This window comes from Leptomonas pyrrhocoris (genome assembly GCF_001293395.1).
Source record: "Leptomonas pyrrhocoris isolate H10 chromosome Unknown, whole genome shotgun sequence".
Lineage (NCBI taxonomy): Eukaryota > Euglenozoa > Kinetoplastea > Trypanosomatida > Trypanosomatidae > Leptomonas > Leptomonas pyrrhocoris.
In genome coordinates this window covers 351,051-367,458 of record NW_015438367.1, presented here as the reverse complement: position 1 = coordinate 367,458, position 16,408 = coordinate 351,051, and the positions used below count along the sequence as shown (strand labels likewise).

The window sequence follows — 16,408 nt, the reverse complement described above, 5'->3', positions numbered from 1 at the left end:
TTGCGCTGTCTTCTCTTTTCCTCCACACCGCTTCGGTCGGGGAGAGAGAAGAAGAAAAAACCGGGACAACGCAGCGGGTGGAGACGGGCGTCAGCCGCGCTGGACAGCCGTGCGCGTGTGCGTGTTTAGGCGTGCAACCGAAAAACAACAACAACGATGGCACCGGCGGCGACGTGCCAGTGTGAAGGGAAGCTGCATTTCCAGAGAGCCCCACGAGACGGCTGCAGGGAGCTCACCGAAACCGCGGAAAAGAATCAATGGAGTTCATAGTTCTTTCGCTGTTTGCTTTTCCCACTCATTAAAAAGGGGAGAGTTCGGAAAAATAAATAAAAATACGTAGCTTACAGAAACAGAAAGAAAAAACAGACCAATAAAGAATCATCAACTTAAGTAGACTTATATAAATACTTTACTTCTACTTTTGAATTCAATGTGTGTGTGTGTGTGTTTGTGGCTCCATGAGTTAGGTATTACAGAGGGAATTGTCCCGTTGCAGTGGCGCTGCTCCTTTCGAATTTGCTAGGTTTGCCTTTTTTTTTGTTGGCTTGCTTCGTTTACTTTGATCGTTCAGCAAGCGTTCTTCGTCCGACTTAATCTCACAGTGATAAGAGAGTCCACAAGCTGAGGAGTAGGTGGATGCTGCAGTGACAAAGACCCACCATCACCAAAAAGACGGTGTTCCAGTGTGCTTCTTCATCGCCCCAAATCCCTTGTGACACCCCCCACACACTGCATATAGACTTTATTATATATATAAATATATAAGCAATCCGAATAAACGCGCCACCGTCTCAAGAAAGTACAAAACAGAAACCCCCAAAGACCTGCAAAGCACACATTTGCGATGATATTTCCCGCAGCGTGCGTTGTTGCGTTATGTTAAAAAGGAAAAGAATATATCAGCGTTTTTGTTGTTTCCTTTTTTCCCGCAGACGCCCCCGCCTTCCGCCGCCACACGCGCGTGAGAGAAAACATCAAAACAAAGAGGAAAGACACCTACGCTGACAAAAGACGCAACGAAGGGAGGAGGAGGAGGAGGAGGAGGAGCACAAACGAAGATGCACGAAAGGTTCTCGCTCCGCTGCTACAACACCAACGCCGACAAGCACGTATTCACGATAAGAAAGAAAGAGAAAAGCAAGAAAAACTCTAGTCGACCACTCTCAGATCAGGAAGGAAGGAAGAAGAAAGGAGAAAGATCCATAAAGTGCAAAACAGTGTCGCTACATCCCTGTATCGTTTTCATTTTCCTTTAAGGGTAGACGGCGTTATTTTCTTTTTATATATTTGTTTTTGAACCAATGAGAACTTTACGAAAGGGAGTTTCTTGCAGACTCAGATCGTCTGCATGTCCACCTCGTGGGGTTGGAAAAGGGGCGGGACGGTGGGAAAAAAGAAAACAGCCTTTCCTGGAGAGAGGTCGACTGGAGAGGAGAGAAGAGAAAGGGATAGTAGTGCAACATGAAGCTTTCGATTCATCTCCCGGCGATTTTTTTCCTGGCGCAAGCTCTCAAAAAAATGAGAGAAGAGAGAGGTTAGAGATAAAGGGGAAAGAAAAGAAAACAGAATTTTGAGTTTTTTCTTCTTTTCCCTCTTCGTGTTCGCGACGCAGGCGTTGGGGGGTCAGGCGAAGACAAAAATAAGCCGCAGACAGACACGTCTGCACTCGCTGATAAATTGAACTTGAAACAGACAAAGGAAAATCGAAAACAAATCAAAACAGCGAGAGCGAGAGAGAGAGAGAGAGAGTGGCCAGGAAGAGAAGACGCACAAAAAATGCCACACAAAGAAAGGAGAGAAAATAGCAAAAAAAAAGAAAAAGAAACAACTGAGGCGGCAACGTCCGTCAAGTGCGTGTCTTCCTTTAGACGGCACGAGGTGACCTGGATGCGGAACAGAGAACTACCAAAAAATGCTGGTATTGTCTACCCTTTGTTCACCTTGAAAGAAGAAAGAAAGAAAAAAGAATTAAATGTGTGTCCGCGTGTGTGCTCTTCTTCTTACCTGACCAACAATCGAGAAGGGAGAATAAGCACGTGTATTGCAAAAGAAACAGTAACAAAACAAGGGTGGTGATTGAGGTTCATGCACGCGTCAACGTACCCGCTCACACACACACACACGCACACAGACTCACCGTTGAAAACAGCGACTAAGAAAAACACGCGCTCCATGTAGTTGAATCCGTAGTCGATTCACCATCATGTGTTTAATTTCTTGTCTTTTTTTGGCGTGAGTGCGATCACTGAGCTTCCACAAAATCCTCGCGAATCTGACCGGAGCCTTGCAGCTGCTGCTGCTGTTGCTGCTGTTGCTGCTGCTGCTGCTGCTGCTGACGACGGCGATGCACTTCCTCGATCTTCGCCGCCAGCCGGCGCATGGACTGCTGCTCCCACAGGTGGTAGAGCAGGGCCGCCGCCAGCAGCAGCATCACACCACCAACCTGCTGGCCGACGCTGTTGCTGCTCTTGTACACGTTCCACTGCGGAATGATGATAATGACAAGGGACGTGATCGGGCCCGCGAGTTGCAGCACCACGGAGGCCAGCGTTGGGCTGTGTTCGTTCAGGTACGTGCAGCCGATGAAGCTCATGGCGTAGCCGAGGGAGAAGAGCAGGCCGTAGCGAATGTTATCCCACGAGGCGAAGATGAAGTCGACGGAGGAGCGGAAGCCATCCCAGGCGTGCTGCGCGGAATCGGACGTGCCAAACCACGGAATGGCGTCCACGGGAAAGAGCACAAATGACACAATGAGTTGGAACATCAAACCGACCAGCAGAAGAACCATCTTGGCTGCGTTGCTGTCCACCGACCGGTTGGCCCACTCCCGCTTCACCAACTGCTCCTCATCCGCCGTTAGCCGCACCTCCTCCTCATCGACGTCGGAGTCACGCGCCTCCTCCTCCCCGTACGGCGAGTCCACGTTGGCGCCTGTGACGCCGTCCTTCTTGACCGCATTGCCGTTCGTAGAGTCCTCGGGCACGCTGCTGTCCTCGCGACCCGCACGCGCCGGCTCGGTCGACGGCTGGGTCTCCACCACCACGTTGTGGTCCGTCTCACGGCGCGGCTGCTGCGTGCTCAAGGCGTTCGCCTGACCTCCCTTCACACTGCAGTGGGCACCGTCGACGTACGACTCCTCCTCCTCTGTGGTCTCCTTGAGCATCACGGCGTCGAGGTACAGGCGCTGCACGACGCACCACAAGCCGAAAATGACGGAGCTGGCAAGGTACAGCAGCGCCCACGCCCACGAGGCCACGCCGGCGGTCGCTGAGGGGTGCAAAAAGGCACCGAGACTGGACAGGAGAACGCCGGCCACGAAGAGGATAAAGGCGCCGATGAAGAACATGGACAGGTAGTTGCGCTTTCGCTCAATCGGAATGAACATGACGGTCCACGCCTGCGCGAAGAAAGGAATGCAGCACATCAGCACAGCCTGAATGAACTCTGGGGTGTACGTCATGGCGTACACGCCGAGCAGACTGCTGACACCGTTCGTCAGCCCCGAGCAGAAGAGGAGGAAGAAGCGGTACAAGGGTCCGCCGACACGGTTGGTGTCGATCAGGATGTGCAACAGCGGCAGAGCGCCGTAAAAGATCGTGAATACCGCGGCGGAAAGTGAAAAGAAGAGAACGAGGAAGGAGAGGGAGACGACCTGGATGGCGATCTGACTCGAGTTGTGCTCCGCGTTCTCCGTCGGGAAGGATTGAATCCAGAAGTTGATGGCGATCAGCAGAATCACGTTGCCAACGATGACATCGAGAACGCAGATGATCGCGAAGACGAGTCCCACGCTGAAACGAGTGCTGCGGATGGCGTCCCAGGTGATCTGCAACTCCTCCTTCAGGGGGTATAAACAGTGCTTGAGCAACGCTTCCATTGGCGCGACTCTGAAAAGGAAGAAGGGGGGGGGGAAAGCAAACACTGAGAAGACGAGATGAGGCAAGAGAATGGATCGAGGACGAGGGCTATGATGAAAGTGGTAGATGGCCTCGGGCGAAGGAGTCTTAAAGAGGTTGTGTGCTTGTGTTGTTATGTATCGAGGAGGAGAGTCTTTTTTCTTATTCAACTTCTCCTTTATGAAAACTGAGGCGACAATCGTCTTAGAAAAAAAAGTTTGGCTTAGGTTTCTCGGCTAGGGCTGTACATACCAGAAGGAGAGCCGTGGCGAGAGTAGTGTGACCTACAATAAGGGGGATGTATTTTCACGGGAGGTGATATGGCGCGCGTGAGGACACGAATGCAGAGGTTGAGTGCGAACGATACCTTCTGAAAAAATATAAAAATAGAAATGAGAACGAGACGGTTATGGCGAGAAATCGCGCGCGAGAACAAACGAAGAAAGAAAGCAACCGAACAAAACAGTAGGTATTCAATGATACTGTGCGATGATCACGCGATGTCACACAGAAGAAAGATGGTTAATGAGTCGCTTTCTGTTTCTTCTTCTTTTATTTTAAATAGATTTATTGATGGCTATGAAGTAGTAGCGCGAGGCGAGGCTAAAAGGCGGAGCGAGAAACTAAAAGAAAAAGAATGAATTAGCGGCAAGACGAAGCGGAAGTTGGTTTCGATGCGAGTGGAAAGAGGTGGGCTGGCGGAAGAAGTCAAGACCAACGATTGTGCGAGGAAAGGACGAGAGCGCCACCACCAGCGCGGTAAAGAACACACACACCCACAAACGCGCTCTCATTGCGTTGCCGTGTCAGAGCAAATTCGTTCCACACATTGGAATGAGGCGACAGCAGCGGAAACAGCCGTTGTGGGAGATGCACATCACACGCTCTCAGTTCTTCCCTTTCTTTTCTTTTTTCCTCTTCTTCAGTGTGATTTCCAGGCGGTGCAGCCTTTAACAATTTAGCCAAAAGTCATCGTGCTTTGCCCGTTTTCTTCAGAAGTACTCAGTTCTTCAGTGTGCGTGTGTGCCTCCATCAGCAGGCGTCCGCATCAACTATCACGACACGCACCGCATCAACAGCAAGAAAAAGAAACTACTCTGCGTCCATGGCGTTCACGCTAACTGGCGATCGTACGCGTCTCGCCGCTTTGGGTCGCGCAACACGCGGTACGCCTCGTTCACCTTCGTCATCGCCTCCTCAGAGCCGCCCACGTCGGGGTGCTGCTTGAGCACAATGCGACGATACGCACTGCGAATTTCGTTCACCGACTCGTCGCCGCGGAGCTCCAGAATGCGGTAGTAACCCAACGGGTCCGCCACCGGGTGTGAGGACGAGGATGCGGATGACGCAGACGATGCGCGTGCGCTGCCCGTGTCGGTCCCGGCCGCGTGTGCGGTCTTCCATTTCCTCTGCTGGAAAGGGTGCGAGTCCCAGTAGGACGACGTGCGGTACTCCTGCTGGATGTGTCGCGAGGTGGTGCTGGGGCGGTAGCCGCCGTGGTCCGTGCCCAGGTTCTCCGTGCGCAGCTTCTGCCGCTGGTGCCGGTTCCAGTTGCGGCGCATCGCCGGGTACCACTTCGCGGTGTAGAAGGCGGCGTAGTAGGCCGCAACCGAGATGACGGAGCCGTACACAAAGGCAGCGATCTTGTTGGGTACAACGAACAGGGTGGCGGCCACCACGGCGAGGGCCGTCGTTCGCGCAAGAAACAGTGAGTTCAGCAAGTACGGGCCGCCCACCTGGCCGTTAACGCCGGAGACGTAGAGTGTGTAGCGCTCCTCGTCGTAATTCGCCTTCACCACGTAGCACGGGACGAAGGTTGGGGTGACCTCGTCGATGTGGAAGGTGAATTCTTTAAAGGCAATCGTGATGGACTGCGCATCAGGGTGGAAGGAGCGCACCATCGACTGCGCCGTCGCCTCCGCCTGCCGCCGCGTCTCCATCTCGACAAACTTGATCATCGACGAGGTAGACTGCTCGAAGAGGTTAATGGTGGCGCCTGCGGTGTCGACCTTGTACATCTTCTGCAGCGTGTAGGACATCTCATCGCTGCGCAGGGCGGAGTGCACGTGGGCGATGTTGTACTTGTACCCCGCGTAGATCTGCGTCTTGTTCTCCTCAAAAACGCTCTCCAGTGTCTGCAAGGCGGTGGAGACTCGTCGAGTGGAGGAGCTGGTGCTTTTGCCGTCGACGCTCATCTGGTTGGTGGAGTAGGTGATGTTGCCGACGAATGTGGCATGAATGCGACCGCTGCAAAGGTAGAAGGGGAGAAACTCCTTCGATGGATGCTCCAGGTCAAGATAGTCCAGGCGCGCGCCAAACCACCGCCGTCCGTACTTGTCGCGAATTCGGCTTACCGCGTCATCGGCAGATAGGCTAAAGTTGACGCCACGAGGGGAGTGGACGAGGTATCGGAGCACTCGACTGCACCAGAACATGCTGCCACATATATATACACACAGACAAACAAAGCTGTCTTGAAAGCCCGCGCTTGGGAGAACAAGGGAGGTCTCGCTTTGTGAAATACAACCCCCTTTCTTTTTTTCCTTCTCGCTGTCACCGTTGTGCGACGGGAGTCGATCAAAGCAGTCCACCTGTAAAATCAAGAAGCGTAGAGTAGAAAAACCTGTTTGTGAGAGAAACGAATGCGGAGTAGTCCGCAAAAAACTAAAACAAAAGATGCTAAAGGCCCCTGGAGAAAAGCGGCAAAGAAAAGAGAAAATAATTCGTTTTCTTCCTAATTGGATGTGTGTGTGTGTGTGTGTGTGTGTGCGTGTGTGCGTGAGTGTGTGTGTGTGTGACGGAGTGTCTGGCGCACGGACGGCGTTGGCGCTGTGCCAGATACGAAGTTCAAACAGCTACAGATGAAGAATGGAAGTAGAGCTAAACGCTGCGAAATACTCGGAAAAATGAAGAAAGAAAAACCTCGGTCACGAAAACACGCATTCGGCGGTGCTGCGATCGAAGAAGAAAAAAAAACACCCAAGAAGAGAAAAGGGTGAGACGAGGGCGTTCCTATTCATAAACCAACCGTCGTATTTTAATAACTTGTTAACATGGACTTCCGCTAACTGGAAAACAATAATAATAATAGGGACATAACGGGCTCATCTGTGTCAGACTATTTGACATCGTGCTGGCGTCAGTGCTTTGCAACCGCTGTCCATCTTCGCCTTTTCCTTTCGGTCGCGGGATCAGAATGCAGCGATAACCTCCATTTTCTTTTTTCGTTTTCCGTGAATTGAGCTGCCACACACAGCTTTTTGTGACTGTTCCTGATGAAGAAAACAAAGAGCGTAGAGTAACTGATATCCTTAAAAAAAAAGGTCAGCGCCGCTAATGGCTGTGTTTGCGTACACGCACCCAGGTACGGAACTGCACGACATCGATCAGCACCGCCTCGCCCATTACTGCGTCCTCGTACGCGGAGGGTGCCGCCGCCGCCGGAGTTTGAGAATCAAAGCGGTGGTGTGCTGCTGTCGATGCGTCGTCGGTCGCTGTCGTGCCGGCCGCGGACTTCTTACGCTCCCAAAACATTTCCACCGTCGGCGTCTGCAAAATGCCTTCGTCCCGCACTGCGTGTCCGGCGAGATGCCGCGATGACGGCGCTGCGCCGGTGGCGCCGCCGCCTTTCTCACCTTCCTCTACAAACAACAGCGACGCGTTGCCCTCCCCCCCTTCCTCGTCTTGCTCGTCTTCGTCCACGGCGTTGCTGCGCGGGAATCGCTGCGTGTCGGCGTTCACGTCCGCTGCGTTCCGCGGCAGCAGCGGGACGGCGTTGAAGTACACCGTGACCTCCTCCATCAGGGAGAGCGTCCGCCGGTCGCGCTGCTTACCGATCACCATCCACTCCTCCGGATTGTAGGTGAGGCGAATGAAGAACGTCTCCTCCATATTCGCGTCCTCCGGCCAGTTCTGGGCTAGGGGCTGCAACCGCACACAGAAGCGCACCGGCTCCCCCGCGACAAAGACGAAGTCAGCGGGCTGGTCGACTATCGCGTTGCCAAAGAAGGAGTCGGTGTCTGCCGTCGTCGGGTTGTTCGTGCCTGTGTAGTTTCCGCTGAATCCCCCCGCCGCCGCCCCCGTTGGTGCACTGGAGAAGATCGAGGGAGGGCGGTGGTGATGCGGGTGCGCCATACGGGCGGGCTGAGCTGACGAGCGAAGCGGCGAGCCGCCCCAACTCTCCTTGCTGATGGTGCTCGCTGTCCGAGAGAGCGGAGGGGTCGGCGCTCGCGCCACGTAATTCGTCGCCGCACCAAACCGCATCGTCCACGGCGACTCGGCGTACATGACGATGTTGAAGACGCACAGGTGCTTCGAATGGAATGTGGCGACGGGGCCCACAACGCTGTTACACGTTTCCTCGAGTTGGCGCAGGATCAGCACGTTAAAGTGAACCGCGCCAGAGGTGGTACCGCTGCTGCGACTGCGACTGCTCGTGTCCGCGCCGTCCTCGCTCTTCGGCGAAAAGTTGGTGGGGCTGGAGTGGGCGACTTGCGTGGCGGAGTGCGTGACACTCCCTTCACTGTGGTCGCTGAAACCAGACGTCACGGTGGTGGACACGCGGTGCCCGCCCTGCGCTCCAGCCGCGGTGTGCGCCAGGGTGGTGGCCAGGCTCGACCCCGCAGCGTTGCCACCCGGGGCGGGTGTCCTGGCGGAGAGCGGGTCGTTGTTGTCCTCGCCGTTCGGCTCGCTCTTCAGCGCACAGAGAAAGTCGTCCGGATCCCTTTCCGTGGAGCTGCGCCGCAGCGGGAGAGCCGTGGTCGGCGCGGAAGAGGCGTGCCCGTTGCCTTCCTCCTCCCCGTGGATCAGCTCGACGCTCTCCGCGGTTGCCTCCGTCGACGGCAACGTCTCCGGCCGCAGCACCAAGCGGTCCTCGGCCGGCATCGCCAGAAAACTCTTCACCCAGCTGGAGTAGAACACCTTCATTTGCACCTGATGCGCACACTCGGGCTGGACAGGGTGAAAGGACGCGATGAGGTCGAGCTCGTACAGGATGCTCAGCTCCTCCTGTGGCTTCCACTCCGTCGCCAGCAGCTGCTCGTAGACGTCGCACACCCGTACGATCTCGTAGGACGGCTCGGGGTCCAACACCGTCAGCACCGCCCCGCGCATCCACAACGAGGTGGTCTTCAGCAGGTTTTTCATGCGCACTAGGCAATAGACGCGACCTTGGAAGTGCTTAAACGCGTAGTCGCAGCTGATAGCGAGTTGAAACGGTATCACTGTGCTGAGGCTGGTCGTGGACGGCTCGCGACCACGCATGCAGGTAAACGTGATGCGCGCCTGCTTCGCTACCTCCGCGCTGGAGGAGGAAGAGGGGGAGGACGGGGGCGCCGGTATGTTGCTGGAGCTGTTGTTGCCGTGAGGGGGGTTTAGATCTCTCGTCGCCTCTTCCGCCGACTTCACCGGCGCAGTAGCGGCTGGCGTAACAAGGAGCGGCAACAGCGGCACCCGCAGGCGCATCTGCGAAACGAGAATTCGCGCGACCCCAGCCTTGTCGTCCCCTGCGCCTGCGACGGTGACAGGGCTGGTGCGTACGCTTGAACTGGTCGCTTGAAGGACACTGTGGGAGGGGAGCAGGCGAATGACGCTCTCGCGCAGCCGGTCCATCGACGCGGTCGCACTGTTGTTGGCCACCGCCTGCAGCAGCGGGCCCAGCGTGTCCGCCAGCTCTGTCGCCCGCGTCGCCTCCGGGGGCGAGAGGGTGCTCGGGGCGTGCGTTTGGAGCTCGGGGGGAGGAATGGAGTTGAGGTAGACACCCAAGTGGATCGGCACGGATGTGTACGCCACCGCGGCGGCGGCAGCGGCAGACGTCGACGACGACGATGAAAAGCCTTTCGCAGACGGCGTCGGCGATGCTGTCTTCTCTCCTGCCTTGTGCGTCTTGACAGGGTGCTTTAAAAGAAGCTGGAGTCTATCTGCATCGACAGCCTGCAGCGACGACGAGAGCCTCACAGCGGCGGTGTTGATGGCACCACCGAGCCCAACGAGGTATCCTGCGGCGTCCGCAAACGAATGCCTCGATTTGCGCGCAAATCCATCCTCCGCACCCACGCCACCGCCGTCGTGTGCGCTCGGCTCTGAGGCGGCGAGGGATCGAGGGTGGTGAGGTAGGCGATGTGGGGTACGCTGGTGGAAGTGCGCTGCGTGATGCGCAGACTTCGACCGCGGACGATCGGCTGGGGGGAGGATTCTGGCGCTGTTGTTGCTTCCGGGCGACGGCAGCGCGCCGTCTTTCACGCCCACCGTCTCTGCTGCCGTTGCAGCCGCAGTCGTATTGTTTTCTGTGGTGTTGCCAACCCGCAACGGTTTGAAAGCAGACTTGTAGCGAAGGTTACCGTCGCTGTTGTTGCTGGTCCGCGGCGGACCCGCTGCCGCCAGCGGAGGCGAGGCGCAGAGCGGGTGGTGGCTCGAGGAGCGGGCGGAAGAGGAGTGGTGTCCGTCGGCGGGTGTCGCGCGGTGCGACGGTGAACGATGCGGATTGCGGCAGGGATGCAGACTTGCGTGTCCACGGTGCGACGCAGCGCCACCGCCCTCCATCAACCCGCCACCCACCGAGGCCGCTCCCATGTCCGGGCTGCGCGACGCTAAGAGTTGCGTCAGAGAGGCATCGGGGCCGGTCCGCGAAGGCTCCACGGCGGGTCCTGCGCTGCTCGATGTTCCTCTCTGGCGATACAAACTGGGCGTGCCCAGCACCACCGCCGCCACCAGCGGCGCACCGCCCCGGGAGCGCAAACCGTCCGCGAGACCGACCACGCTTTCCGCAACACCGGCGCCGTCGTTGAGAAGCAGCGCACGATACCCCGGCGACACCGACGCCAGCCGCTGCTGCGACCCCAACTCCATCACGTCCTCACCGATCGACGTCCCGGGCTCGCGCGAGTGCCGACCGCTGGCACCTGCCGCGGTGACAGAAAGCGGTAGCAGAAGGTTCCCCGGGCTGGCCTCGTAAAAGCACGAGCACTCCGCCCCTTCGTCGGCGCTGTCGTCGTTCTCTCCTCGACCCCCCACTGCAGTCGCCGTCTCAATCCCAGTCTTGTCGGTGCTCTTGCTGAAGGCGCCGGCGGAGGAGGGCTGCCCCCCGCCGGAGGACAGAGTGAGCGGCAGCGGATCCTCCAAGTCCACCTCCAAGGTGGCGTAGTCGACGCTGTCCGCGAAGCAGTGCGCCTCGCTCGGCAGCGTAAGACGAAGGTGAACGCTGCTGCGTGGCTCGGGCACACGCAGCACCGGGGCACGCGTGACGGGCTGAAAAGACGCCGGTGACGCTGACGCGTGCGAGGCTGGAATACCACCTCCCCGTGAAAACAGCATGGGGAGGCCACGATGACAGCCGCGGCGACCCTTGCTGCCGCCGGTGCTGCTGCCGTACTGCGGGTAGCGCACCAGCCACGTCTTGCCGTTGCACAGCCGGATGCGACGCACACAGTAGACCCCTGCGTGGCAGACGGGGAAGAGAAAGACGGCGCGCAGCTGATGGTTGACCTCGTCGTAGGCGGCTTCCGCGCAGTCGTGCAGGTGCACCACATGCGTCGGCTCCTCCTCATCCGCCCAGTCCTTCCGCGACTCCAACGTGAGCTGCAGCCGCACGGTTTGGGCTGACCGCGACGTGTGTGTGTTGGGGGACGTGACCCGCAGGTGCAGCCCGCCGTCCGGCCCCACCAACGGGTTCACCGCGCTCGTCATGATCAAAGACACTCGCACCATCTCGTCCACGTCCGCCACGAGCGCCCCGGCAGCGAGATTGGAGAAGGGCATCGCGCCATCATCGGTGGTGACCGCAGCTGGCGAGCGCTGCCTCTCCAGCCGCACCATCAGCGGGGACATGGGGTGGTCCATCGGGTACTCTGGTGGCTCATTCGCGTAGAAGGTGCTCATGACGAGCGCATCGACCCGAATCAGCTCCCGCCACCACTGCTCCTTGGGGCGGTACGCGAAGAGACGCGTGCCGAGCGAGCCGACGGCGCCTTCCTCGCTCGTCATGCCAAACGGCGAGGACGCCGACCCACTCAGCGAAGCGGGAGGACGCCTACTGTATTGCTGCTGTTGCTGCTGCTGCTGCTGCTGCGTGCCTGTGGTGTCACCGTCGGCTAACAAGAGTGATGCCGCCGAGTCCTGTGGGTCTTCTACGCCGCTGCGGATAAGCACCAGAATGCACTCCCTATACAACGCGTAGGCCCAGCCGGTGCGGAAGATGCGCAGCCATACCGTGGAATCCACCTTGTGAACCTCTTCCCACGTCGCGGCCGCGCTGCTGCCGTTCTTGTTGTGGCCGAGGTCACCTTGTGTGGGGGCGGAGGTGCGCATAAGAGCGTCAAAGAGACCCACTCGCCGCATCAGCTGCTCGCGCGCCTCCACGTAAAGACGTCGGACGAATAGCTCAACGTGACGCCAACCGAGTGTCTTCACGTAAGGCAGGAGGCGGTCCGCCACGATGTTCGCCGTCACGGTGGGGTGATCAGACAAGAAGGTCACGGCAAGTCGTGAGTAGAGGTGGAACTCGCGGCGGCGCTGATCGCTGATGTGCAGCGCCAAGGCGGCCATCGCGGTGAGAGTGCGCCACAGCCGCAGCGCCTGCGCGGGCGACGACAACTCTTCAATGTTGGAAAACGCTGTGCTAGTCGCCACAGCGGTGACGGTGGCGGCTGGCGCTGCAGGTGACGCGCGCCGCTCCTTATCACGATACATTTCCCCCGTCCCCTCATCATCGAAGCTCAGTGCATTCATGAAGCGGCGGAAAGGGCTGTACCCGAGATCGTGCGCCACCGCCGCCAGGGAGTCTCGTGCGCGCTCCAGAAGACTGGCCGCCTCCGCACAGCTGCGTCGCAGCTGACGTTGCCGCTGCTGCAACTCGCGAACCAGCCCCGCATTGGTGCCCTCCGTTGCTTCGCGGATCGCCTCGGCGGTGCCGCTGAGCTCGGCGGGCTCCATGGAAGGTGCCACGAGCCCGGTGGAGATGGCCAGCTCGACCAAGTACCCGGCGGACACCTGCACCGTATCCTCACTGCCAGCCGTTAGGTAGTTCAACTCGAAACGAACCGAATCGTCCTCCTCGTCCTCTCCGCCGAGGGGCAGCTGCGCTGCGTTATACCCCTCTTCGCTTGAGTTGCAGCGCTCCCCACTCCTCACGCCGTTCGATGAAGCAGAGGCGGGGGCGAGAAGAGGAGTTGTTGTCGTTGCTCCGCCCCCTTGCCGATCCGCGCTGATGAACTCCGCGCGCCCGGCGAAGGAGCTTACTCGGCGTGACGACTGCGCTGACATCGGCGTCCCACCCGGCGCAGCAAAAGAAGGGTTCGTTATGGAATAGCGCACGCCGCCGCCGCCGCCGTCTTCCTCCGGCGCACCGGGCAGGGGAGGGGAGGCGGTGGAGGTAACGTACGTCGTGGTGAAGTTGGGTGAGGACAGCGGGGCCGCGATCCCCAACGCCGCTGCCGGATCTTCTGAGTTCGGCAGGAGCAAAGGCGAGGTGCTCAGCGCCACCGCCACCGAACCGTCCATGTCGGCGCCATCCTCCGGCGCTGGCAGAGCTGCTTGTTTGACGGTGTCAGGTGGGGAGGCCATTTCCAACGGTGGAAGGCGGAGTGGGGAGAACGTGGAGCTCGCCCTCGGGGTGCGCTGACTCGGCACGGTTGCTGCGCTGTCTCCGTGCAGTTGCTTCTCCTTACCCGCGCTGCTTTGCGGTTCGTCGGCTGCGGCAGCCGTGGGTGCAGGGGCTGGAGAGGTGCGTGACGAGATGGCCTTCCGCGGCCGGCACAGACCTGACGTCGGCCACCACATCCGCAGACCTGACAAATAACACTGCAAGAGGAAAAACTGTTGGTACGTGGAGGAGGTGACGCCTGACGTCGCTTCAATCGCCTGCTGATGCTGCTGCCTTTGCGGTGATGTCGGAGCTGCGTTGGCTGCTTTGTCTGATGATGCAGATGACGGCGTCGCCTGCGACTTCGTCTGCGCCTCCGATGTGTTCCACTCCTCGAACTTCTCGCGCGTGACCTGCACAAAGGTGTTGTATCGCCGCAGTGCTGTCGCTGCCTCACCGAGCAGCAGCGAACACGTTATCTCCGCCGAGGCCAAGAGCAGCAGACCCTCTAGCAACTCCGAGCCCGGCTCCAGAGCCTTCGGGTAGCCCGTCCGCCCCACCTCCCACCCTCCGTGTCCGTGGGAGTCGAACAGGTTCGGCACGCGTCCCAGCCGCTCCAAGGTCGCCACCGGTGTGCGGAGAAACATGTAGTCATCGGAGTTGTTGTAGTACTCCAGGTAAAGGTGCTCCAAGGCCTCGCGAGCATCGAAGACAAATCCGTACTGAAGGTAATGCACCACCAAATCGTAGCCCGTTCGCCACAGCGCCTGCACGTTGAAGTACCGCGCGTTCGCATCGGAGGACGACGACGGCGGGGCTGCATGACGCGCGGCCGAAGGAGACGTTGCTGCTGCAGCTGCTGCAGGTGATACCGTTCGCTGCGGACTGCTCGTTGGCTGAGGAGAGGATGCGGGTGGGGAGGAGGAGGAGATCGGGTTGTTTGCCGGAGACAACGTAGGCGTTGCCCCAGCAGTTGGCGGAGAGGATAAGCCGGAGAAGGGTTTTGGCTTCGTGCTCGGGTCCTGCGGAAACTGCCGCTTCCGTGCTGCAGCGATCTGCAGTGACTGCCGCAGCCGGCCCCCACGCGCGATGACGGCGGGCCGAAGCCGCTCCACAACACGCATCGGCGTCTCGTTTGGCATGTAGGCCGAGACCTGCTGCGGTGAGAGTTTCAGGTCGTGCAGTTCCTTGTAGTACTTGCGCAGCTGGGCCGCCGCGGCGTCGACTTTGTCTTGCAGCACCGCAGGACGAGTGGAGGACGGAGGTGCGGGCGGCGGAGATGCTGAGGCCGCGGTGCGTGCGGTGGACACCGAGCCCGCGGCCTGCGGACCATCACCACCGACGTGCTGCGCTTCCTCCGCCATCCGCGCTGCCGCCTCCGACGCGGCCACCAAGTCGCCGTGCACCAGCAGCACCATACAGTCGTGCTCCTCGCCTTTTGCCTTCAGCGCCTCCTGCCACTCCTGCACAACGTGGCCGAGGTGCGAGGGCCGTGACTCCGGCTCGTCCACGGCGTAAAAGAGGAGGTGCAGCACCGACGCCCCATCTGCGGTCGCAACGGAGTTGTCCGTCGTCTTCGCCAGCTGCAGGTGCACGTGGCTGCCGGCCAGGTAGGAGCCGGCGTGTGGGGTCGATGGCAGGGGTGGAGCTGCGGGATCGCCGCCAGGGACGACGGCACCGTTTGGCAGCGATGAGCGACCGGCCGCGGGGGAGGAAGACGAAAGTGGCCTGATGTCGCCTGGCTTGTGTGCTTGGCACGCCGAGGCCGACGTCGTGGAGGCCCCAACGGGTACCGTAGCGCGCATCGTCGAACCGAACACACGCTCCACCGGCACCCACGGCATGAGCCGCAGTTGCAGGTCACGCAGACACTTCTCCACGATGGCTGGTGTCGCGAGGACGTTGTGCTGGCTGTCGATGTGCCGCACGAGACACGTTATGAGAGCCGGCGGCAGCGCGAACTTTGTGTCCACTCTCCCGGCAGGCGCGAAGATGTGACCGTCGGTCGCTGCCGCGGGGGAGTGCGGAAGGGCGGCCACGGAGACCACGTCGCTCGCGTTCGGCAAATTCGCATTGCCGGTGGTTGGGTTTGCGGATCGGGGTGAAGCAGGGCTGATGGCTGTTGGTGCTGGCACTGCTGTGGTCCGGCGCCCACGTGGTGTGCCGTAGTCGGGGAGATAGCCCCCGGGAAACATTCTTCTCTTCACTAATTATAAGTAGTACACACAAACACTCACGCGGACAAACACGCGTGCAAGAAGAAGCAAACGAAGCAAAGAGAGAAGAAGAACCCAAAGGAGAAGTTCAAACGCACCACGATAATTTGCTCGACAAATCAGCGCCGAATTGATAGAGCAGGGCTGAGGCGAATGAATGCGCTGACGTGGGACTTGAACAAACAACAGAAAGAAAGAAACAAACAAACAAGTCTAACTACCTTCGCCGTCACCTTTGATCAAACGGAATAGGGGTTATCGCGGAGGATGCGTCGAGTGTGCGCGTTTGTGCACGGCAGTGATCGACTGTCGTTCTGCCAGTTGACGTGCCTTCTGCGTGTGGTGAATAGCGCAGCCGCAAACACGAACACCAAGATGGTGTGATAGCAGTGCTTTTTGCAAGTGGCACATAAATATATGTTTATGCATGTGCAAGTGTGTTTGCCAGAGTACGTCAAACAAAACGTGGCGCGAGAAAGAAAAAAGCAGAAGACACACATGAATAAGTCACAACATCCATCATCAAGTAATCCAGGTCTCGCTGCGACTCGGCCAGCAATCTCTTCTTCAGACTAAGCACCGATAAATGCATCCAAAGAGCCTTAGAAAACAAACGCTTTTCTACGTTGTACCGCTACTGCAAGTCAGCCGACCGCAGAGGAACAAGCGCAACGCGTCCACAGGGCAGCAATTTTCTCTTGTGTGGGTGGAAACACCAT

At 58.7% G+C, this 16,408-nt stretch overlaps 3 protein-coding genes across 3 annotated transcripts; all 3 read right to left on the bottom strand.

Moving 5' to 3' along the window:
• Positions 1-2,242: 2,242 nt before the first annotated feature.
• Positions 2,243-4,521, bottom strand: ABB37_05655 (putative multipass transmembrane protein; the record flags this gene model as incomplete). The annotated part of the gene is made up of 1 exon (XM_015803762.1): positions 2,243-4,521. The coding sequence occupies exon 1, from the start codon at positions 3,875-3,877 to the stop codon at positions 2,243-2,245; it is 1,635 nt and encodes a 544-aa protein (XP_015657587.1). The 5' UTR covers positions 3,878-4,521.
• Positions 4,522-5,008: 487 nt separating this feature from the next.
• Positions 5,009-6,850, bottom strand: ABB37_05654 (putative Dnaj domain protein; the record flags this gene model as incomplete). The annotated part of the gene is made up of 1 exon (XM_015803761.1): positions 5,009-6,850. Exon 1 carries the CDS (start codon positions 6,329-6,331, stop codon positions 5,009-5,011), a length of 1,323 nt encoding a protein of 440 aa, XP_015657586.1. The 5' UTR covers positions 6,332-6,850.
• A 379-nt stretch (positions 6,851-7,229) lies between these two features.
• On the bottom strand, positions 7,230-16,083 carry ABB37_05653 (hypothetical protein; the record flags this gene model as incomplete). Its single annotated transcript, XM_015803760.1, has 1 exon — positions 7,230-16,083. The coding sequence occupies exon 1, from the start codon at positions 15,666-15,668 to the stop codon at positions 7,230-7,232; it is 8,439 nt and encodes a 2,812-aa protein (XP_015657585.1). The 5' UTR covers positions 15,669-16,083.
• Positions 16,084-16,408: the final 325 nt, after the last annotated feature.